Source organism: Lithobates pipiens, unplaced genomic scaffold (genome assembly GCF_037356315.1).
Source record: "Lithobates pipiens isolate NorthernLeopardFrog02 unplaced genomic scaffold, aLitPip1_a1.2 Scaffold_22, whole genome shotgun sequence".
Lineage (NCBI taxonomy): Eukaryota > Metazoa > Chordata > Amphibia > Anura > Ranidae > Lithobates > Lithobates pipiens.
Window position 1 is genome coordinate 138,035,882 of NW_027507784.1, and position 23,400 is coordinate 138,059,281.

General features: G+C 41.3%; 1 protein-coding gene across 1 annotated transcript in view; it reads right to left on the reverse strand.

The window, feature by feature from the left end:
• CPS1 (carbamoyl-phosphate synthase 1) overlaps positions 1 to 23,400 on the reverse strand; it is a 179,499-nt gene that overhangs the window by 70,555 nt on the left and 85,544 nt on the right. The window contains exons 18-21 of the mRNA XM_077448349.1: positions 19,090 to 19,300; positions 18,803 to 19,001; positions 18,511 to 18,687; positions 18,198 to 18,316 (exon numbers count right to left, since the gene is read on the reverse strand). Of these exons, the coding sequence (XP_077304475.1) occupies positions 18,198 to 18,316; positions 18,511 to 18,687; positions 18,803 to 19,001; positions 19,090 to 19,300 (706 nt within the window). The remainder of the gene's footprint in view (positions 1 to 18,197; positions 18,317 to 18,510; positions 18,688 to 18,802; positions 19,002 to 19,089; positions 19,301 to 23,400) is intronic.

Sequence of the window (23,400 nt, forward strand, 5' to 3'; positions counted from 1 at the left end):
TATGAACACTTTCTGGGTTGTCTACAGCACTGGAGCTATGGCCGGCAAATCTATGCCGATAAAGTTGTCATTTGTAGGCCAGACAAGGACAGTGCGGTATACTTCATATCCAACAACCGTGGATGAGAATGGAAAAGACTTGACTTTACCCGATCCACGGTTTTATTGGTGAAGAGTTACTTGAACTAAGTGTTTTTTTTTTGTTTTTTTGACGAAAGAAGAGTTTTTCTCCTCCTTTCTGCCTTGAAAATACAAGGACTGTGGGGTAGATAGATAGGTTAGCTGCTAGAGGGCTACGTGTCAAGACTACTCACAGGACATTAGTACTTGCTTTCAGGGAAAGGACTTGTAGTTACAGTGACTCTGACCACTAGGTGGCATGGGTCAGCACAAAAACAAAAGTTGGTTTTACTGTTTTAGGAAAAAAAAAGTTTTATGTTTAGAGGAGAGGACTCCATTGAGACTGGGATGGAGTCTTGCCTTCTAAGCCCTTGTACACACGGTCGGAGAATCCGTCGGAATGTGTCCTATCGGACCGTTTTGTCGGATAATCCGACTGTGTGTGGTATGCATCGGACAGTTTCCGTCGGAATATCCGTCGGACCAAACTTTCCAACTTGCTGGAAATATTTTCCGACAAACAGGTCCGATCGGACATACTCCGATCATGTGTAGAGAATTCCGATCAGACCAAGTGCCACACATGCTCAGATCAAATTCCTACATCAAAGCTATTGGCTACTAGCCTGAACGTAGTCCCATCGTAACGAAATTACGTCATCACGTTCTGAACGATCGGATTTTCCGACAACTTTGTCCGACCGTGTGTATGCAACAGTTTCGGACAAGATCCGTCGGACAAAATCCGACAGACAAAATCCGACGGATTTGGTTGTCGGAATCTCCGACCGTGTGTACAAGGGCTAAGAGTGTATTGTATATTTTGTATTGCTGTTTGTGTGTTTTCTTTCAAGGATTCACCAAGATCGTCTGTCAAGCCGCTGGCGAGTGGGTGGTGTAGATAGACAGGAATTGGGTGGTATGTGTATAGTCTGCTAATGTAAACTGATTCATATGACAAATCTTAAATGTGTTTGACATTTCTTTCCCTTTCCTTTACCCAAGCCCCAAAAAGTTCAGGTACTCGAATTTTTGTAGTGTTAAGAGTTTTTTTAGCTAGATGATGAGGACATCGTCTAAATAACCTGGGGGAATGTGTAGCACCGGGCTCCTGAAGAGCATGCGCATGTTTTTGTAAATTTAGTTTTTCCTAAGACCATAGTTGGGTTTTAGGGTTAATTTCAGTAAATTATGGTTTTGGCATCAGTTTGGCTGGACTGTACTATGTTCTGCCTGGTCAAAGGTGTAGGTGTCACCTTTAGCAGGCATTGGAACGCAGTCTGATTGGACGCTTTGGGTACCAATCTCTCTCTCTGAGCCAATCAGTGGGTGCATTGTCTCGCTGTGTATTCCAGGAGAGGGTACTTATGGTGCTGAGATCACGTGGTAGAGGGGTCCGGTCCAGAAGTATGTTCTGACTCCCTGGTCCTGGTCCTCCTGACCAGCCCCCAGAGGCCCTCATGGCCTGGGGTGCGGATCCATCCATTTCCGAGTCTCAGGGCTGGCTAGTTCGATGCACAGTTACTGGAAGGAGGGTTCCAAGGTGGTCCGGTGCCGTCTTGGGCTTGGAGAGGCCCAGCAACTGAAAACGCAGCCAGGGGAGGACTCTTCAGAAGAGGGCCATGCATGAGGCTGGCTGCTTCGTAAGAGCCTGGAAGCTAAGCTGAAAGGACACCAAGTGAATCTGCATTATTATGGTATCGCCGGACCGGCTGCAAGATACTGGTACCGTAAGAGAGTTCCTAATTTCATCCTTCAGTTACAACTAAGTTCTGTGAGAGACTTTCTGTTCTATTCTAAATTTCTACAATCAAGTCTGTGGCAGAGACTTTGCTAATCTTAAATCACCTATCGGCTGCTAAATTCACTAAAGGTGATTTATCCGATAGATGAGATATCCAGTTGTGAATGGCTATTCCCTGGATCGCCTAGAAAGAGACATTTTAGGTGTCCGCAGTTTCAAGAGTACCTGAACTTTGCTACCCATACCCTCTATTCCCTACTGAGAGACTGTGTTCTGTTCAAGGTGTTTTTGCAAATAAAAATTCCTGAAGGGATTCAAGTGTCGGCCTCTACAGTTTTTTGGGCCATCAAACTCGGGAAACTCCTAGACGAGCACGAGGTGGTCAGTGCTACATACACAAATGAAAAAGTAAAAAGCACCATTGTGCATATATATAATATATAATATATATATATATATATATATATATATATATATATATATATATATATATATACAAATGCATATTAACCACTTGCCAACCGCTGCGCGATGATATATGACGGCACAATGGCAGCGGTGGGAAAACGGGCATACCTGTACGTCCCCTTTAATTGGAGGGGCTACCCGCAGACTCGATGTCCGCCGGTCTCCCGGCAATCGTGTCATGGAGACACAGAATGGGGAGATGCCTATGTAAACAAGGCATTTCCCCGTTCTGCCTAGTGACATGACTGCTCCCTGTCATCTGGAGCAGTGATAGCTGTCATGTGAGTGGTAGCCCATCCCCCACAGTTAGAATCACTCCCTAGGACACACCTAATCCCTTGATAACCACCTAGTGTTTAATCCCTTCCCTGCCAGTGTCATTTACACAGTAATCAGTGCATTTTTATAGCACTGATCGCTGTATAAATTACAATGGTCCCAAAATAGTGTCAAAAGTGTCCAATGTGTCCGCCGTAATGTCACAGTCATGATAAAAGTCGCAGATTGCCGCCATTGCTAATAAAAAACAAAATTATAATAAAAACACCATCTCCTTTTTTGTAGACGCTATAACTTTTGCGCAAACCAATTAATATATGCTTATTGAGAATTTTTTTTTACCAAAAATATGTAGAAGAATACATATTGGCCTAAACTGAGGAAAATTTTTTGTTGGATATTTATTATAGCAAAAAGTTAAAAATATTGTTTTTTTTTCAAAATTGTCACTCTTATTTTGTTTATAGCACAAAAAATAAAAACCGCAGAGGTGATCAAATACAACCAAAAGAAAGCTCTATTTGTGGGGAAAAAAGGACGTCAATTTTGTTTGGGTGCAATGTTGTACAACTGCACAATTGTCAGTTAAGACGACACAGTGCAGAATCTCAAAAAGTGCTCTGGTCAGTAAGGGGGTAAAATCTTTCTGTGCTGAAGCAGTTAAAAACATGAGTTTATGGAAATAAACTAAAACACATTGAAACATATTGTCTTTTTTCTGTGTTTGTTCTATATGACATAGAGTAACTAGAAAGAAAATAAATTAAATATAATCAATATATATATATATATATATATATATATATATATATATATATATATCAATGATATTGTAATGCAAAATATGATACACTGATTCCGGTACTACTATGTACATATAACTAAATTACTTCTCCTATACTGTGATTATCACAGTTATATGTATATAGTAGTACCGGAATCAGTCAGCTTTAGCGCATAAGGAACTTGGTGTATGAATCTATCTACGTTCGCCGTATCCACCCCCTATTCATGCGTCCAACCCCTTTCAGGGCACCAGGCACACGAATTACAGGGTGGGCTTGGGTCGCAGAGAATGAGCTCTGATCCCACCCAGGTGTGTTACAACAACAAATAAATATTCGCTGCTGAAATACGGATCCTCAATCCAGCCAATGAGAAGCGGGTGTGAGACCTATTTTCCGTTAGGCCAAAAAGAATAGACTCCCGCTTGCCTGTCAAGGAGGAAATGGAAGCCGCCGCCACTGTGATGACCCGTGGAGAGCAGGAGAACAGGAGGGACTGTCGCTGCCGAGCAGGGAAAACAGCCCCCCCCAAAAAATGTTTTCCTCGGCCGCCACAGCTGTGTACATACCTATTTTTAATCTGCTCTGGTCCAGTCACATGATACTGCAGCTCTCCTGTATCAGTGAATGGCTGCTGCAGGTGACAGGAGGGAGTGCCGACAGCAGCTGCGCTGGAGCCGCAGGATCACTTGGCCAGACCAGAATGGATTAAAAATAGGTAAGTACGCAGATGTTTTTTACAGAGTATGCAGGATAGGAATATTTTTGGGAATAGTTAGTATTAGCCTTCATTACCGCATTGAAATAAATAATTGCATATACACTCACTTTCCAAAAATGTCCCGCCACTGTCTAGCTGATGGATCATTGGAAGCCACAGGCACACTTCAAACCACCATCATGAATCTGGCATTTCAACGCCAAGCTGCTATGTTGGGTTAGAGACATCTACAGCTTCATAAAAGCAATGGTACATCCATTCAGGCATTCGGGAGATATCCCAGCCCTGGCGTATTCACTACAAGCATTAGTGAATCAGTCCCACTGTGCTGGAACATGACACCCTTCAGAAAAAGTAGTACCTGTGTGAGTATTGCCACTGTGGTCTGGGTCACAGTACTGGTTCAAGAAAGATGTAAAATGTAAGTCAGTTTTTTATTATTATTATTATTATTATTATTATAGCTGATTCTTATGGCTATCTGGGGCTTTGTAGAGATTTTTCCCACACTTTCTGTCCAGCTGACAATAGATTAGTCAAAAGGATGTGAGGAAAAACGACAACAGGGAAAAATCTGCATATTTTATTACAACAGGAGTGCATTTCTTTTTTATGATTTTGGGATGCTTAGTGATTCTTAGGCTAAGTTTCCACTGGCATTAAAAGCCCCCCAAATGCCTGTGCAAATGATATAATGGATGGCACACAGTGCTGTAAACACTATCAAAACATGAAGTATTAGCGTCGCATCAGGAGGTGTTTGAAGCCTTTGAACACCTCCCATTCCAGTTTATGGTAACACTTCGCAAACGTTCTGGCAGCCAGTTGCCCTGCAGTTGTGGGGTGTTAAGATTAATATATTTCCTGTTACGGAATCTGCATTTGTGGAGTGGTTTTAAAGTGCCTCAACGCTCATCAAACGCTTCAAAACTGCCCCTAGGGCTTTTGGGGGGCATTTTAAATTTTTTGTTACTAAAGCTCGTTAACGCAAGTCTAACACCCATACTAACGCTATAGGAGCGTTTGTTAAGCATTAGAAATTTCAGTCAAGTAGGAAAAACCCCTATGAATTTTTGTGAGCACTGACTTGTAGAGGATTTGTCTAATTCAGGTGAGCTGCTTCAATTTTGCTTTCAGGGTTCTTGTTCCTCTTTTTTTCGTACTGTAAACATACTTTTACAGTTTTTATCAGAAATAAAAATTTGAAAGGGAATCTATCCTTACCCTACTCTACCAAAAAATAGTTTTTGTGTATCTGTTGTTGACGATTTACCCTCACTTCCTGCCTGGTAAAACAAAGGTTGAAGTTCTAACCCTTCCCTACTCTAACCACAATTAAAAAAAAAAGAAAACTTTTGGCTCCATCCATCTCCCCATTAACTGTGAACAGCTTCCCTGTCTCTGCTGAAGAAAAGCATCCCCACAACATGCTACCACCACCATGCTTCATGGTGGGAATGGGATGTACAGAGTGATGTGCACTGTGTTAGTTTTCCGTCACATATAGCATTTTAATTTTAAACCAAGAAGTTAAATTTGGGTCTCTTCTGAACAGAGCACCTTTTTCCACATGTTTGCTGTGCCTCCCACATGGCTTCTCGCAAACTGCAAACGGAACTTCTTATGGCTTTTTTTTAACAATGACTTTCTTCTTGCCACTCTTTCCATAAAGGCCAGATTGGTGGAGAACACAACTAATCTGTCCTGTGGATTCTCTCACCTGAGCTGTGGATCTCTGCAGCTCTTTCAGAGTTAGCACCTCTTGGCTGCTTCTCTGATTAATGCTCTCCTTGCCCAGCCTGTCAGTTTAGGCGGATGGCCATGTCTTGGTAAGTTTACAGTTGTGCCATACTCTTTCCATTTTTGGATGATGGATTGAACAGTAATCCGGGAGATGTTCAAAGCTTGGGATATTTTTTTACAACCTAACCCTGCTTTAAACTGTCATGTCTGGTGTGTTCCTTGGCCTTGATGATGCTGTTTGTTCACTAAGGTTCTCTAACAAACCTCTAAGGGCTTCACAGAAAAAAATGTATTTATACTTAATTAAATTACACACAGGTGTAGGTGCGTAATTTAGTAGGTGACTTCTGAAGGAAATTGGTTCTGCTAGATTTCAGTTTTAGGGATATCAGAATAAAGGGGGCTGAAAACAAATGTACGCCATGCTTTTCAGATATTTATTTGTAAAACATTTTGAAAAACATTTATCATTTTCCGTCCACTTCACAATTATTTGTCACTTTGTGTTGGTCTATCAGATAAAATCCCCAAAAAATGTATTTATGTTTTTGGTTGTAACATGACAAAATGTGGAAATTGTCAAGAGGTATGAATACTTTTTTAAGGCACTGTATGAAACATAACAACAGAAAGGGTAGAATGGGGGGGGGGGGTGTTAGGGTGGAGTGTACATGTTAGGGCCCCCAAGCCACCCCCAAACCAATATGGATGCAGCAGTTTGGCACTCCAAAAAAAGGGGGAGAAAGACCAAAAAGCCTAAGGGAACTGGGAGACTGTTGTTTGAGGTGATCGGTGAGGGTGTACTAAAGGCAAACCTATCTAGTGGCCCGGACCAGGAATAGAAATGCGGAGAGGACAGAAACTGAAGAGAAGGGAGGAGACAGAGGAGTGGGTGAAGGGAGCAGGAGGAAGCAAAAGAAAGTAAAAGGAAAAGAAGGGTGAAGGGAAGGAGAAGGTAAAGAAAAGGGTGTAAGGGACCCCCTAGGGGCTGTAAGGAGAGCGATGACAGACCCAAGATCAGGATGGAGATGGACGTGAGATACATTTTAAAGTAATTAAAGTAAATTTCGTACAGGTAACTATAATTAATTTTTTCATGTCAGACTTGGCAATGTATGCGAGGGATTATCTAGGGTGAAGATGAGGTTTGTGTATGTTGTAATCAGTACAAGAGAATGGTTCCAGGGTCTTTTAGTTTATTGGTGCTTCAGGAGTTTCCTCATAGGTTTAGCATGCTGTCATGAAAGGGGATTGGAAGTTTTCAGATCTTTAGTAAATTATACCTCTTGTTAAAGGCACTGACTATGTATCCAAGTCAAAAGACACACTTCTGGACTGACATATTCTTATCCGATGGACAAAGAATAAAACCCAACATTGATGGGCAAAAACTCTATATTTGAAATACCAGTGTCTGCCATTATGTATGTCAATGTACTGCTGATTCTAAAATTGTCCAGGCCATCAGGATGTTTGACTCACTTGCCAGATTATGACTCATATACTACATACAATACATAAAATGAAAGGTGAAAATAATTTGGTAAATACCGGAAATTACTCTCTTCTAGGTCTTTGTGAAGCCTACAAAAAAGCTAATTTCCAGGTAGTTTCAGGCATTTTCACCCAGCTTTTATATGCCCAAAATGATCCGATCGGTCATAAGTACAAATATATAATTATATATATTTATATGCACAGAGTATCTCACAAAAGTAAGTACATCCCTCACATTTTTGTAAACATTTTATTATATCTTTTCATGTGACAACACTGAAGAAAAGACATGCAGGTAGGTTAATTGGCTTCTGTTCAAAATTGGCCCTAGTATATGAATGGGGACCTTGGATTGTGGGCTCCTTGAGGGTAGGGACCAATGTGAGTATGTAATGTACAGGGATAGGGACAATTGTAGACACTCAGGTTGAACTGGATGGACTGGTGTCTTTATTCAACCTTACTAACTATGAAACTAACTATGAAACTATGAAACACTTTGCTAAGTGAGTGTACAGCTTGTATAACAGTGTAAATTTGCTGTCCCCTCAAAATAACTCAACACACAGCCATTAATGTCTAAACAGCTGGCAACAAAAGGCAACAAAAGTGAGTTCACCCCTAAATGAAAATGTCCAATTGGGCCCAATTAGCCATTTTCCCTCCCCGATGTCATGTGACTCATTAGTGTTAGTCTCAGGTGTGAATGGGGAGCAAGTGTGTTAAATTTGATGTTATTGCTTTCACTCTCTCATACTAATCACTGGAAGTTCAACATGCAACCTCATGGCCAAGAACTCTTTAAAGGATCTGAAAAAAAGAATTGTTGCTCTACGTAAAGATGGCTTAGGCTATAAGAAGATTGCCAAGACCCTGAAACTGAGCTGCAGCACGGTGGCCAAACCCTACAGTGGTTCAACAGGACAGATTCCACTCAGAACAGGCCTCGCTATGGTTAACCAAAGAAGTTGCTTGACCGTGTTCAGCATCATATCCAGAGGTTGTCTTTGGGAAATAGACATATGAGTGCTGCCAGCATTGCTGCAGAGGTTGAAGGGGTGATGGTTCAGCTTGTCAGTGCTAAGACCATACGCCGCACACTGCATAAAATTTTTCTGCACGGCTGTCATCCCAGAAAGAAGCCTCTTCTAAAGATGATGCACAAGAAAGCTTGCAAACAGTTTGCTGAAGACAAGCAGACTAAGGACATGGATTTCTGGAACCATGTCCTGTGGTCTGATGAGACCAATATAAACTTATTGGGTTCAGATGGTGTCAAGCGTGTGTGGCGGCAACCAGGTGAGGAGTACAAAGACAAGTGTGTCTTGCCTAAAGACAAGCATGATGGTGGGAGTGTGATGGTCTGGGGCTGCATGAGTGCTGCCAACACTGGGGAGCTACAGTTCATTGAGGGAACCATGAATGCCAACATGTACTGTGACATACTGAAGCAGTGCATGACCCCTCCCTTCGGAGACTGGGCCACAGGGCAGTATTCCAACATGATAACGACCCCAAACACACCTCCAAGACGACCACTGCCTTGCTAAAGAAGCTGAGGGTAAAGGTGATGGACTGGCCAAGCATGTCTCCAGACGTAAACTATATGTGGGGCATCCTCAAACGGAAGGTGGAGGAGCGCAAGATCTCTAACATCCACCATCTCCGTGATGTCATCATGGAGGAGTGGAAGAGGACTCCAGTGGCAACCTGTGAAGCTCTGGTGAACTCCATGCCCAAGAGGGTTAAGACAGTGCTGGAAAATAATGGTGGCCACACAAAATATTGACACTTTGGGCCCAAATTGGACATTTTCACTTAGGGGTGTACTCAATTTTGTTTCCAGTGGTTTAGACATTAATAGATGTGTGTTGAGTTATTTTGAGGGGGCAGCAAATTTACACTGTTATACAAGCTGTATTCTCACTACTTTACATTGTAGTAAAGTGTAATTTCTTCATTGTTGTCACATGAAAATATATAATAGAATATTTACAAAAATGTGAGGGGTGTACTCACTTTTGTGAGCGACTGTATATTACTGTTCAGGCAAAATGGATGAATGGATGGATGGATAGTGATCCTATTCAATTGCCAAAAAACACCGTAAAGGGAACAGATTTTTCATATTTAAAATATTTATGTTTCCCAACTACATAATGACACATATACACAAAATCCAGGGCTTTTTTTTTTTTTCTTGACATTTATTTACAATAGTCGTATTACCTGGGTATGTAATGCCCTCTTGTGGCTACTGAACACTCTTAACATCTATCATATTTTAGATCACAGTAGAATGCAACAAGGGAGGATGAGCGAACCTCATAAACCATGAAAGGTCAAAGGGAGTCAGCAAGCTGCTGAGGATAATATACAGCCAAGAACATGGATTTAGTGCTATCTATTCTTCTGCTTTTTATATAGACAGTAAAAGACACCCTCAGATTTATGAAGGAATTATCATCATCTTAAATGGAGATAGATGAGGAAAATGCAAAGCTTGAGAACACTGTGCAAGCTGCTACCCTGATTTTTAATATATATATACTCTGTATATATATATATATATATATATATACTCTGTATATATATATATATATATATATATATATATATATATATATATATATATATATATATATACATAGTAGAGCATTAGTATCCTTTGTTGTGGTATGCCCAGTGCTCTATCCTCTTTTCTTTTCTGTATTTATATATTTGAAATTTTGGAATAGCAGGTTATCAGTTGTTTCATTAATTTACACCAGTGTGTAAATGAATTAGAAGCTTGTCTAATGTTGCAGATAGCAGCCACATTTTACAAATGTTGAAAATACTTTCAAAATGATATTAACATGTTAAAGCTTGTATGAAATTTTAGTGGCTGGGTTTACATGTACTTTACAGTTTAAAAAAAAAAACATATTTGCATGCAATATTTTTTACAATTTGATTATCTGATCGAGTGATTCTAGTAGTCACTGTAGGTGATTTGTGTGTCAACTTATCACTTTAAATGCAAACTTATATTTTATTAACTATTAGGGGATTGTAAATATGATTAATAATCTTTTAAGGGTCAGTCTACCCAAAAAAGAATTACCGTATTTATCGGGGTATAACACGCACCGGCGTATAACACGCACCCCAAGTTTAGGAGGGCATTTTAAGAAAAAAAGTTTTAGGAGGGAAGTTTAAAGGGAAAAAAACGTACATTTAAATGCCTGTCAATGCAGCCTTATCAGTGTGCATCTGCAGCCTTGTCCATAATTGCAGAATGATCAGTGTCATTTGCAGCTTGCCCACCGCTGTTTGCAGCCTTGCAGAGTGCCATTTGCAGCTTGCCAGTGTCATTTCTATCTCCCCAGCGCCGTTTGTAGCTTTGCCCATGTTTAAATATCCCGCCGCCGAGACAGACCGAGCAAGCGCCGCCGGCTTGGCTCAGCTTGGCTCGGCTCGCAGTCCCGCCCACTATGGGCGGGACTGCAGGCCGAGCCGAGTAAACAGTAGAGTCGGATCGGTCTTTTTCGGCAGCGCTCGCTCCAGAAACAGCAGGTAAACGGGATTACGAGCGGAGCCGAGCAGACGGCTCGGTCTTTTTCGGCGCCGCTCAGTATTTTAGCCTCACAGACAGTGGGGATCGGCGTATAACACGCACCCACGACTTTCCCCCGATTTTAAGGGGGAAAAAGTGCGTGTTATACTTCGATAAATACGGTATCTATGGGTTCTTAGGAATTCTTGGGCTTTGAGCTTTAGGCGTTTCAGCTCTCCAACGCTATATATTCTCATTCCTCTCAAATGGCTGAATGACTAGTTCCAAAAAGTTTAAAGAATCCAGTAAATAGTTCATTGCAAAAAAGCCAATGACTTTTCCTGACAGCTTGTACTTGACATCAACATAACACCATCACCTGGTTGGCGTAACCATGCCTCATATATGCTCTGATATGCAGATGCTCAGAGCCTTATTAGCCAATAAAGGTTTGCTTTTTGACATTTAAATGCTGAGGGAAATACTCCCAGCTCCACTTGGAGTCCGCCTTAGCCCTAATGGATTTGTAAACCCAACATTTTTATACTCCTGATATGTGCCTGTTGTACCATGTACATGGATAAAAAAAAAGTATGCTGCTCACTTTGTATTGTTTCCCTTTTGTGAAATTCCTGGTGATCCTGCCAGTCCCTCTGCTTTCCTATTAAAAACTGACCACACTAAGCAGAGCACACCATGGTCAGTTCTCTAGCTGTGCCAGAAACTCAGCCTGCTTTCCTCCATTGATAAGACTTGTTCTGACACAACCTCCCCCTCCCTCCTATGCACAGCCATTTACCTGGAAGCTCAATGTGCTGCAGCTTCTTCTCCCCCCAACTTTCTATGCAGCTGAGAACAGAGTGAATGTGACCATTCCTCATATATATACGAAAATGTTTTGCCTTTCATTTCTATTTTAAACTGAATGAGTTGTTTCACAAGTCAAAGCAAAAGTGAAGACTTTTGTGCCAATGCGTTCAAGTTCTGGAGTTTAATTGGGTATACCAAGGCTTCTGATGCCTGTTCTTCATTTACAGTTTTGGTTTTATTTATATATGTAATATGTCCACTCTGGCTACTTGCTTTAACCAACAATGAGTACCACGAGTGGACATAGCTAAGCCTTTAAGCAAAGTAATGGTATCAGACTTTCCTTCTTGTATTTTTGATAATAAATAGAAAAATCATCAGAAGAGTTGCAAAGTCGCTTGGACAAATGATAAATCATTATGGTATTGGTAGGTCCAGGCATCCTAGTTTGGGTACAACTTAAGACAGCCAATAAAGAAGATCTAAACTGTAGGCGTCAACTAAAAACAACAAGTCATGGCAGTCCCTCTAGTGGTTGAGGTAATCATACTGAAATATAGATAGCTAAAAAAGAAAAATGTGTCCTTAAACTCCTTAGGGAGATTTCCCTTCACTTCCTGTCCAAAAAATGCAAAACATATTTGTCTCTTATATAGTTGTCCTTAAAATAGGAGTCCTTGCCCTCACCTCTTGTTCCGTGACAACTGTAACATTTTGGACTCCCCATCTTAGCAGATAGTCACTGGGTCAAATGGAAGGGGTTCACCTACTTACCCACACACAGACAACCATAAAAATCTTACAGATATTCTAGTCTTTTTTTTTTCTTCCAAAGCTTAAAAATTCTATCCATACACTTTAAAGCAGTGTATTGTAAGTGATCAAAAAGGTATGAACGATTAATATTAAGAATGTACTTAATATAAATGGGGTTGAGCTATAAAAGAAATGAAGCAAAGAAACTAGAGCATCACTAAGTAATTATCTGTCACAACCAGTCAAATTTCTTTCCGCACTTGAAAAATAAAACCAGGATTGTCACCATATCCACATGGTCTATTTTCTTTGGAAATCAGACCCTAGATGTCCGAGGACCATCCACTATAGTATAAAGAGAGGATGCAACTACCTATTTCACTATAGGATTCTGACATTATGTGAAGTTGTTTCCTGTGAGTGCCCAGTGCAAAACACATAGCCCAGATCTCAGTAATAATCCCTGCCCACCTGCTCAAGTAACATGTGAGTGTCAACCGTAAGCATTTGCTAACAGTACATGCAATTCTCAGTCCTTTCTTCTGTCATAATAAATAGAGGCTGCAATTTCAGATTTCACCGCAACCCAACACCTTCCAGAGTTTTGTAATAAACAATGTGATAGTTCCTTTTCAATCAGCCCTTTATTCTACAATGTGCACATTTTCATCCACATATAATTCTATCACCACCATCCACATCACAACCCATTCTCTGCATCCCTGTTCTATAGCCAACACATTCTCTACATTCCTGTTCTCGAGCCAACACATTCGCTACATTCCTGTTCTAGAGCCAACACATTCTCTGCATCGCTGTCCTAGATCCAATACAGCTTCCACACCCCTGTTCTATAGCCAGCATCTTCTCCACACCCCTGTTCGACATCAATACATTTGCAGCCCTTTGCTTGCCTTTATCCAGCCCTTGGGGTGCTATTCTACTTACTGACAACAATGATGGGGCACAAATCCTGCCAATGACACCAATGATGGGGGACTATTCCTCCCATTGATACTACACTGACACCAAATATGGGACACTATTCCTCCCACTGATCCCATTTATAGGACACTATTCATCCCAGAAATACCAATAATGGGCCCTATTCCTTTCTCTGATGCCAATGATGGGGCACTACTCCTCCCACTAAAGCCATTGATAGGGCATTGCTTAATCATATTGATGCCAAGGCATTTTCTACTCCCACTTGCCACAGTCTGGCCCCTTAAAGTCTGAAGGACAGTAATCTGACCCTTTGTTTATAATGTCTGGAGACCGCTGTTCTAGAGCCAACACATTCTCTTTAGGCCCTCTTGCTCTGCCCTCCCGCCACAATCAAAACAAGCTCTTCCCCCATCGGGCCTCTTTGGGACTTTCAACAAAAACAGCTTTTGCACTACATACCTCTAACATTAAAAGCTTCAACATGAGCTTCCAGCTCTACAATCATCTGCCACTAAGCCCCCAGCCCCCTCCCACCCCCCCACACCACCATTTTAACATACACATGACTGGGATGATCCCCTCTCAAACTGCCCCCCAGCAACTATCAGTTCCCCCTACTTTCCATCCAGTCATACAATTATCTTCTCCACCTTCTCCAACACCATCAGCTCAGATTATTCCCAAAACTCCACAGTCAGCTTCCACTCTCTCTTCCCCATGATAAGTTCAAGTGAAATTGCACATTCAACATAATAATAAGTGTCCATCTAAAATAATATCTGACAGGGCGGTAACACATATTAGTGTGTTATGAACCACTCAAAGGCCCTAAAATCAATCATCCTAAATAGACAAAGTCATTAATAAGTACACATTTGTTGGTTGGTTAATAATACAATTCTGCTGGCATTAAAGAGCATATAGCAGAATTTGCCATCCATGTGTATGATGGCTGATAATTATTGATAAAAAAGAGAGAGTTAAGAGCTTCTGTTAACTGTCAACATGCAAGTAGTTGTATTTTAATGCATGCTTTTTTTATCCCTAGAGGGCAGCAAATAAATGTGTAGCAATACACTGCAAGTCATCCTATGATCAATTGATGGATAAAATATGTGTGGACTCTGCTTGTAATAAAATAAACAAAAAAAAAGAACAAGAGTAAACATGCTTTTCCTTTGCAATTTCATCTCTTCTAATCCTAAATTATAGATGCTTATAAAATAGGAAGCTCGGTTACATAATTTGTGTGCTCTACTCATTTCTGCTGCCCTTCTGCCAAAATTGATATATTCTAACATACAGCAGAATAAGCTGAAGTGTTATGCATAAACATTAGCAATAACTATTCTGAAGCTTGCAGCAAAATTGTAAACACGCTCTTTAAATACGTCATTTTATTGGACAAGAGTACGCGATATTTAACATGCTGCTCATACTGTAGCTCTGGAAAGCAGATGCTGCATTTGTCTGCCCTATGATACTTATGAGTGCTTTTCCTGTTGATGTAATGAAATGTATCAAAATGCTATGCACATTACTGGGCATCCAACAACTGAGGCAAGTGGATGCCTGCTTATCTTATGTGTATCTGTCTGGCGAATATTAATCTTACAGCTTGCCAAGTACTGATGAGGTTAAGTGAATTATTTGTGCTATTGCAGTAAATCAGAGGAGGCGGTGTTGTCCACTACCCACAACTCTACCATCTTTGCCACCTGTTCGTACATCTGTTTGCATAGGAACTGAAGATAACAACTACCAAATGCAGGAAAAGCTTTTTCAACAGCATTAGGCTCTTGGAGGTATGCCTTTTTTTATTTTTTTCAGTAGTGTTGTGTTGCTTTTAATGAATTTGCTCATTTATCGTGTGCTGATGGTATAATTTAATCATTAGACTGTTTTGGACTAAATAAGACCTTTTCTTAAATAGAAAATCCCTCAAGGGGGTTTTTTAGCAGCAAAATGATATTTGAGGCAAATAACAATAGTTTCTTTAAAAATAGTAATTCTTTATTTATATCAAAGTATCAAAAAAGGGAGTAAAAAGCATGAATGAATGGGAGTCATAAAAAGCAATTCTGGTCATAACATAAAAACATATCTCGTCAACATGGGAAAACCATACCTGAACTAATTTTGTGTATGAAAACAAAGAACTTTTGTAGAGTTTCACATAAATATTTTTACGTGTTTCGACCTGTAGAAGTAACAAGTCGAAACGCGTAGGGATATTTATGTGAAAATCTACAAAAGTTATTTGTTTTATACACAAAATGAGTTCATATATGGTTTTTGCCATGTTGAGGAGATATGTTTTTTTATGTTAAGCCCAGAATTGCTTTTTACAACTCCCATGCATTCATGCTTTATACTCCCGTTTTTTATACTTTGATAAAAAAAAAGAATTACTATTTTTAAAGAAACTATTGTTATTTGTCTCAAATACCATCTTGCTGCTAAAAACCCCTTGAGGGATTTTCTATTCAATTAAATGCATTGGGGTGTGCAGCCTTAACAACTCACATATATGTGTTATCTATTTTATAAGACCTTTTCTTAAAGAAGAATTCTACTCCTTGAGGTTGACTGACATAAGCTGGCCTTACACAGAGCAAATTTTGGCCAGTTTCGGATGAACCAGCTGAAATTCATTCAGTGAGTAAACCAACCACTGACATCCATTGAAAAATCAAAGGAGCTGGGCAGAAAATTGTTGGCCAAACAGCACCTGTAGTAGATTAGTCCATTCATGCTCTGTAGGTGGTAAGCTGAACAAAAAAAAAATTTGAAATATGTTTGGCCAGTTTAAAAGGAACATAGACAGATCACCTACCAAAAGTGAATGTTGCTGAGCTTAGTAATTAGGATGACAGATGTGTTCACTTCAATAAACTAATTATGGTCCAGCAAACATCCATTTTTTTTTCTTTATTTCCTTCACACATTACAGGTTCACCTTATTAAATATTGTCACTTTTCAAAATGAATATTGATTTGACTAAGTGAATAGCTTCTACAAAAAAAAGCCAACGTGGTTCAAGGGTTCAGACATTCCCCCTTCGGGAGGGCTTATATATTATGTGACCTCAAAATAAATGGACTTATCAGTGTCTCTTGTTAGCAGTTATGCTGGCAGGCAACGCCTTTATTAGACTGGTAAAATAGTCTTGAGAATCGAGTTCAGTCATTTTTTCAGGTTGCATAAAACATAAGCCCTGATGAAGGGATATCTGAGCCCCAGAAACATGTTGGATGTTCTTTTTTTCTTGAATTGTTTTATTAAAAACCTTTCTAGGTTCTATGCCATTGGTGGGTAACCCTTACTGCTTTTTACTTATTTGGACTTCTCTCAGGACCCCTCTTTTGTTAGTTGTGCTGTAGGACATGTGAGCAGCTTCACCAAAGCTTGTCAGCTCAATTAATGAAATGGCTAATTTACAATACTGGGTGTTAACAACAGAAGATCTATAGCATATTATACATGCACACATGATTCCAAAGTCAGACACACTGCACAGGAGAGTGTTAGTACTGGATTTGCATATTAGTTGCTCATCTCATTACAAAGAAACTCAGTAAGAGTGTCCATTGAATATTGTAACAACTTCTACAACACTTATTTTAAACAAATGGTTTTTAAATAGACTTAAATTCCTCTTTAAATCATCTAAACTTCTGCCATCTATGACTCCTAATCAGTACCTTCAAAATAGAAGCATCTAGTTGATTATAATAAAAGCAGATCTGCCCCAGGATGTAATGGTTTTAAAATAAACTATATAATTTTAGGCGTCTTTGATTCCTTTCTGTTCTATTTTAAGCTAGTGCCTTATGATCTTCCTTTTTTTATTTTGTATCTTTCGAATCAGGTAAAAAAGATTATTAATATTAAGTTTCTATCTCTTTCACTCACATAGAGATGAATGATAATTTGGAAAAGATGTGGTTATGTGACTAATAGGTCCCTATTAAGTGGCACAAGCTATTACTCCCACTATGACCTTGAAATAGTTTCTGTCCTTACCACGGTGCCTTGGTAAGTCCACTATAATGTGACTCCTAGAAGCTTCTACGTGTATTGGAACATGCAGCAGTGCATTGGCAAACAGGCAACACAGTGGTGTGATGACATAATTTTAAAGAGGAAGTAAACCCTGATGGGTTTACTTCCTCTTTGTCTCCCTGCAAAGGTAAAGCATAATGGGCTACTATGCATCGCATAGTAGCCCATTATGTGTCACTTACCTGACATAGGAGCCAGTGATGTCACCGCTGTTCCCTGTAGCACGGAGCGTCCATCTTCTTCCGGGTATCGCTGCTCCGGCTACTCACAGCGCGGGAGCAGCGATGACGTCACTCCCGAGCATGCGCATGGGGGCCGCCACTAACAGCATATCGCCATTAGCGGCGGCATGCCCGGTGCTCCTGCGTGCCGCTATCTATGGCAAATGTGCCGTAGACAGCGGTGCCTGTGTTTTTGTAAATATCTCCTAAACCTACACGGTAGATTGGATATGGATATTTCCTGGACCTACAGGTAAGCCTTAATCTAGGCTTACCTGTAGGTCAAAGTGGTTTGTAAGGGTTTACAACCAATTTAAGCTTGCAGTCATTTTATCACTAATACTGGCTGTATAGAAGAATGATATGATCCTCATAAATTGTGATCCAAAAAGAGTAATCATAATCATTCTTGGACTGACATACAGTTTTTTTTATGCCAGAATGAAAATATAAAAAACAAGGCCCAGATAGTATATTCTGATACTGCATTATGCACTTTACCTTCTGCTTCCTTTCAAGGTCTTCTCCATGTTGAGGATTCCTTGCATCTTGTACAGGAACCACTTATCAATAGCTGTCAGTTTGTTGATTTCATCTAAGGAAATTCCAGTTTGTATAGCCTGATATAAAACATAGGATATCCCTTTTAAGAAATATGCAATATTTTTATATAATTATTATTATAAATTTTATTACTAGCTACTTGCATTGGTAACATATTAAATAATCAGTTGAACTTAATCTTTTTATATCTTTAATTTTATTTGTATTTTTCTGTCATTTTCACTTCCATCTACTAAACTTTGATCTTTACCTTGGCCATGCTGTACATACGGGTACTTGTGGGTTCGGCCATCTCTTTCCTTAGGTTGACATCTGATGACCATGCTTTGTTCATTGGAAGATTTGATGTAAAGCCATCTACTGATGGGTGGCACATTCTCAGGGCTTTCTGAAAGCTTTCCTCAAAGGTTCGACCAATGGCCATGACCTATAAAGGGTAGTCATTAAAATATAGTAATAAAATTGCTCAGAAAAAAACAAAAACAAAGAGGAGTAAGATGGTCTGCTTGTAAGCGCTAGAGTCCACAGTTATTGCTGCTTACCTCTCCTACACTTTTCATTGAGCTGCCAATTAATCCTGAAGCACCATGGAAACGGTCCAAATCCCAACGAGGTATCTTGGTCACCATGTAGTCTAGACTGGGCTCAAAGCAGGCAGTGGTCTTCCCTGACACAACATTTTTAATTTCTGGCAAAGGAATTCCCAAGGCAATTTTCGCAGCAATGAAGGCCAGAGGGTAGCTAAAAAAGTAGATAATATATAGTATATGTGCTGCAGTTCAAACCTTCGAATTATCAATATCTTAATCCCAAGACAGTGTTAACTTACCCAGTGGCTTTGGATGCCAAAGCTGAACTACGAGAGAGTCGAGCATTGACTTCAATGATGACATACTCTAGTGAGGTTGGATGAAGAGCAAATTGTATATTACATTCTCCAACAATACCCAAGTGGCGTACGACTTTGATGGAGACTGCTCTCAGCATCTGGCACTCCTCATTGGACAAAGTTTGGCAAGGAGCGACAACTATGGAGTCCCCTGTTCATCAAAGAAAAAATTACATCAGTTAAACATCATTTTATAAATAGACAAGCTTGTATGGGCTCCCAAAAAACACCAGTTGAGGCATGGCATACCTTACTATTAATTAAAGTCAACCAAAATAATAGCTGGAAAGAGAAGGGTTTTTGAGGAGTAACAAAGACAGTGTCAATTTCAGATGCTTTGAAAATAAGGCAATTCATTTATAGGTTTGATTGATTAACCAGAATATACAGCAGGACAAAATAAGAACTTAAAGTGGAAGTAAACCCATCGATTTAAACAGTTTAGAGGAGAAGCGATCAGATTGGCTGGTAGAAGAAGCAGTGGGGAAGTTGCCTAAGCCTCCCGGGAAGCTGCCAAGGAGGAGAAGCACCTGGGAAAGCCGCTGAGGAGGAGAAGCAGCTGGGAAGCAGCCAAAGCCTCCCATGAATCTGCCGAGGAGGAGAAGCAGTGGGGAAGCCACAGAAGCTGCCTGCAACCTAGATAGGGTAAGTAGTGCGCCCCTAAAAAAAAAATTGAGTACCAGCCGCTACTGATGTACAAACTAGGTTTAGAGATTGGGACAGATTACATGTTTGTTTGAGAGGTTAGTGTGAAGTTAAAGGTTAAAGGAGAGGATTTACTAAAACTGGAGAGTGCAAAATGTTGTGCAGCTCTGCATATAAACCAATCAGCTTCCATTTTATTTATTTTTTTTGTTAAAGCTTATTTAAACAAGCTGAAGTTAGAAGCTGGTTGGTTACCAGGCACAGCTTCACCAGATTTTGCACGCCACAGTTTTAGTAAATCAACCCCACTGTCATTTACTATTTAGAGCAGATAATTAATGTCTTCTAAAGGACCCCTAAGCAAGGCATCCTCATTCATCCACATTCTCTTTCTGCTTCCCTCCTGCAGAAGTTAACATTGGGTAAGGTTCGGTGTCAGATGTTGTTGGAGCTTACCTGGGTGGATGATGTCACTGCCTCTCCCCATGTGACAGTGTTCAGGCCTAGAGATTGGATGCTCAGTCCCTAACACTGCTCTATGGGTGAGGTCAAATTCTGCCCAATGTCTAGAAACTGTCAGGGCACCAGAAGGGTGCTCCAAAGGAGTGGGAATGCAGCGAGAGCAGCGAAGGAAATTAGATTAGTGAGTCTACCTTCCTGTGTGCATTGGTTCATAGCACAGTGGATATGCAAAGTGACAATTTCAAATGGACATGTAGTGCTACACCCGTAACAGCCACTAATTAGGATGGGTCCTCTTTTCTTTGCCTCAACCCTTTTTAAAAAAAACTGCAGCCCCTCTAACACACCAGGTTTAGTGTACAAACATACAATATCACAGTAAATCACTGAAAGTAACACTTAGTACTCAGCACTAGCTTTATCAAAGAAAAGAAGCACCAGATCAGGTAGTAAAGGCAAGCTTAATATATTGTCATCCAATATGGTTGGTAGCTAGGCAAGCATAAAATGGATTATCAATGGCAACAACACAATTTAGCACATAAAGTGATTACCAGTGAAAACTAGGCATAAAATGATATTTGGCATACAGATCAGCATAAACATGGCCGCCTGTCAGGAAATGCAGCTAAAATGGTTCCTATAGATGGCTTCCTGTGTATAGTCACAAGCTAATTCATGGTCACTTATATGCCCATGCATGTGTGTGTGTTCGTATCAATATCTGTTTGTGATGGCAAGTGCATATGCCGCCGACATTGGCCCAATCGGGCTATTTAAACTGAGCCTGTACTATAACTTTCCACTGCTGTCTTGTCTACAGCATTCCTGTGCATACCTGCAACCTGTTACTCTGCATCTGACTACAGTTACTTACCTGGCTTATGTTGACTACTCTTGAACTCTGCCTGCACTGACGCTGGCTTGCTCCTCACCTTCTAGTCTGCCTGTGCCCAGTGGCGGCTGGTGAAGTTTTAGGATGGGGGGTGCCAGCCCCACCCCTTATAGAATCCACCCACTCCGTCCCCTGTATTCCACTTGCTTCCACTCATAATATCAGGAATATAGAGCTCAGCATCACACAGATACCATATACTTTATAGCTTAGCATTACAGATATGATATATAGCTCACCACCACAAATATGGTATATAGATCAGCACCACAGATACAGAATATAGATCAGCACCACAGATATGGTATATAGATTGTTTATGGTGGAGAGGCAGGGAGGGGGGTTTGTTTAGGGTGGAGAGGGAGGGGGGTTATGGTTAGGGTGAAGAGGCAGGGAGGGGGTTTATTGTTTAGGGTGAAGAGGCAGGGAGGGGGGTTATTGTTTAGGGTAGAGAGGTAGGGAGAGGGGGTTGTTTAGGGTGGAGGGAGGAAGGGGGGTTATTGCTTGGGGTGGAGAGGCAGGGACGGGGCATATTGTTTAGGGTGGAGGCAGGAAGGGGGGTTATTGCTTAGGGTGGAGGCAGGGAGAGGGGTTATTGTTTAGGGTGGAGAGGCGGGAGGTATTGTTTAGGGTAGAGAGGAAGGGAGGGGGTTATTGTTTAGGGTGGAGGCAAGGAGCGGAGTTATTGTTTAGGGTGTAGAGGAAGGAAGGGGGGCCGTTTTAGGGTGGAGAGGCAGGGGGGCCGTTTTAGGATGGAGAGGCGGGGGGAGCATTTTAGGGTGGAGAGGCAGGGAGGGGGGGGGGCATTTTAGGATAGAGAGGCAGAGAGGGGGACCATTTTAGGATGCAGGAAATTAGGATTTGGGAGCCCCACAGCTGCCAGTTTCTGCCCTGCACCACAACACTCAGCAGCCCCACCTCCCCCCTCCATGAAGCTCTGCAGCAGCTGAGAAAAGTGAGCCTGTGTTCATTGCTACTGCTCCACTAATCTGTGACCGACCTAGACTGTACCCTGACTTTAGTCATCTGCACCTGACCTGTCTGCCTGTGTTTTTCCCAACCAGTCTGATTCTGTTCCAATCATTGCTGGATTGCCAGCTGCAAGCATCTGCCTACTCTCCACTTGTGCCTGCTCTCCACATGTCTGCTACCAGCCTGTGCTTTGCCTGTCTGCTGTCGTCTGCTCCTGCCTACTGCTCACCGGTTGCTACCTGGCATCCCTGCTCTGCTGTGATCCGTTCTCTGCTTGGCCTGGATATCCTATTAGCAAGACCAACAGGCACATGTGCTACTCTGCACTCCTGCACTACCTGGCTACTCTATCAGGGTCCCCGAGTCAGAGGTGTAAGAGAGGCCTTCCTCATCATATCAGGCTCTTCTACCAGCTACCTTATACCACCACCAATGCAGCAGTGAGCAGTAGTAATCAGCAGTAGCAGCAGTATAAGCAGACAGTGAGTGGATGCTCCTGTTTCTCTTTGGTATAGGTGTTGTAATGTGGGCAGTGCTGTGCTTCCTCGGGTGTCTTCACTCCCAGTCTCAGGATCAGCACTCCGCTGTTATGGCCTCTCGCATTCCCGTATTCAGACAGAAATGCTCTCTCTTTAACTCCCTCGGCACCAAGAGAAAGAACTTTCCCAGGCAATTTAGTAAATATCATCTCTCACTTTCATTGCACAGTGCATAATGGGATCTGTAGTGTAAGGAGTTTGTTGGCCCCCTTAAATGGCTGTCATCTAAAACTACAACTCCCAGGATTCTCAGCATTCTGCAGTGATCTGAGATGTGAAGATGCAGGAATTGGGGTGAGGTAAGGTGCGAAGGTGCAAGAACTGGGGTGATCTGAGGTGTGAAGGTTCAGGTATCATTTCTGATCTGAGGTATGAAGGTGCAGGAACTAGGATGTGAAGGTGCAGGAACTGGGGTGATCTGAGGTGTAAAGGTGCAAGATTTGGGGCTGATCTGAGGTGGGAAGGTGCAATCATTGGGGCTGAGCTGAGGTGTGAAGGTGCAGGAATTGGGGTGATCTGAGGTGTAAAGGTGCAAGATTTGGGGCTGATCTGAGGTGGGAAGGTGCAATCATTGGGGCTGAGCTGAGGTGTGAAGGTGCAGGAATTGGGGTGATCTGAGGTGTGAAGGTGCAGGAATTGGGGTGATCTGAGGTGTGAAGGTTCAGGAATTTGGTCGATCTGAGGTGTGAAGGTGCAGGAATTGGGGTGATTTAAGGTATGAAGGTATAATAATTGAGG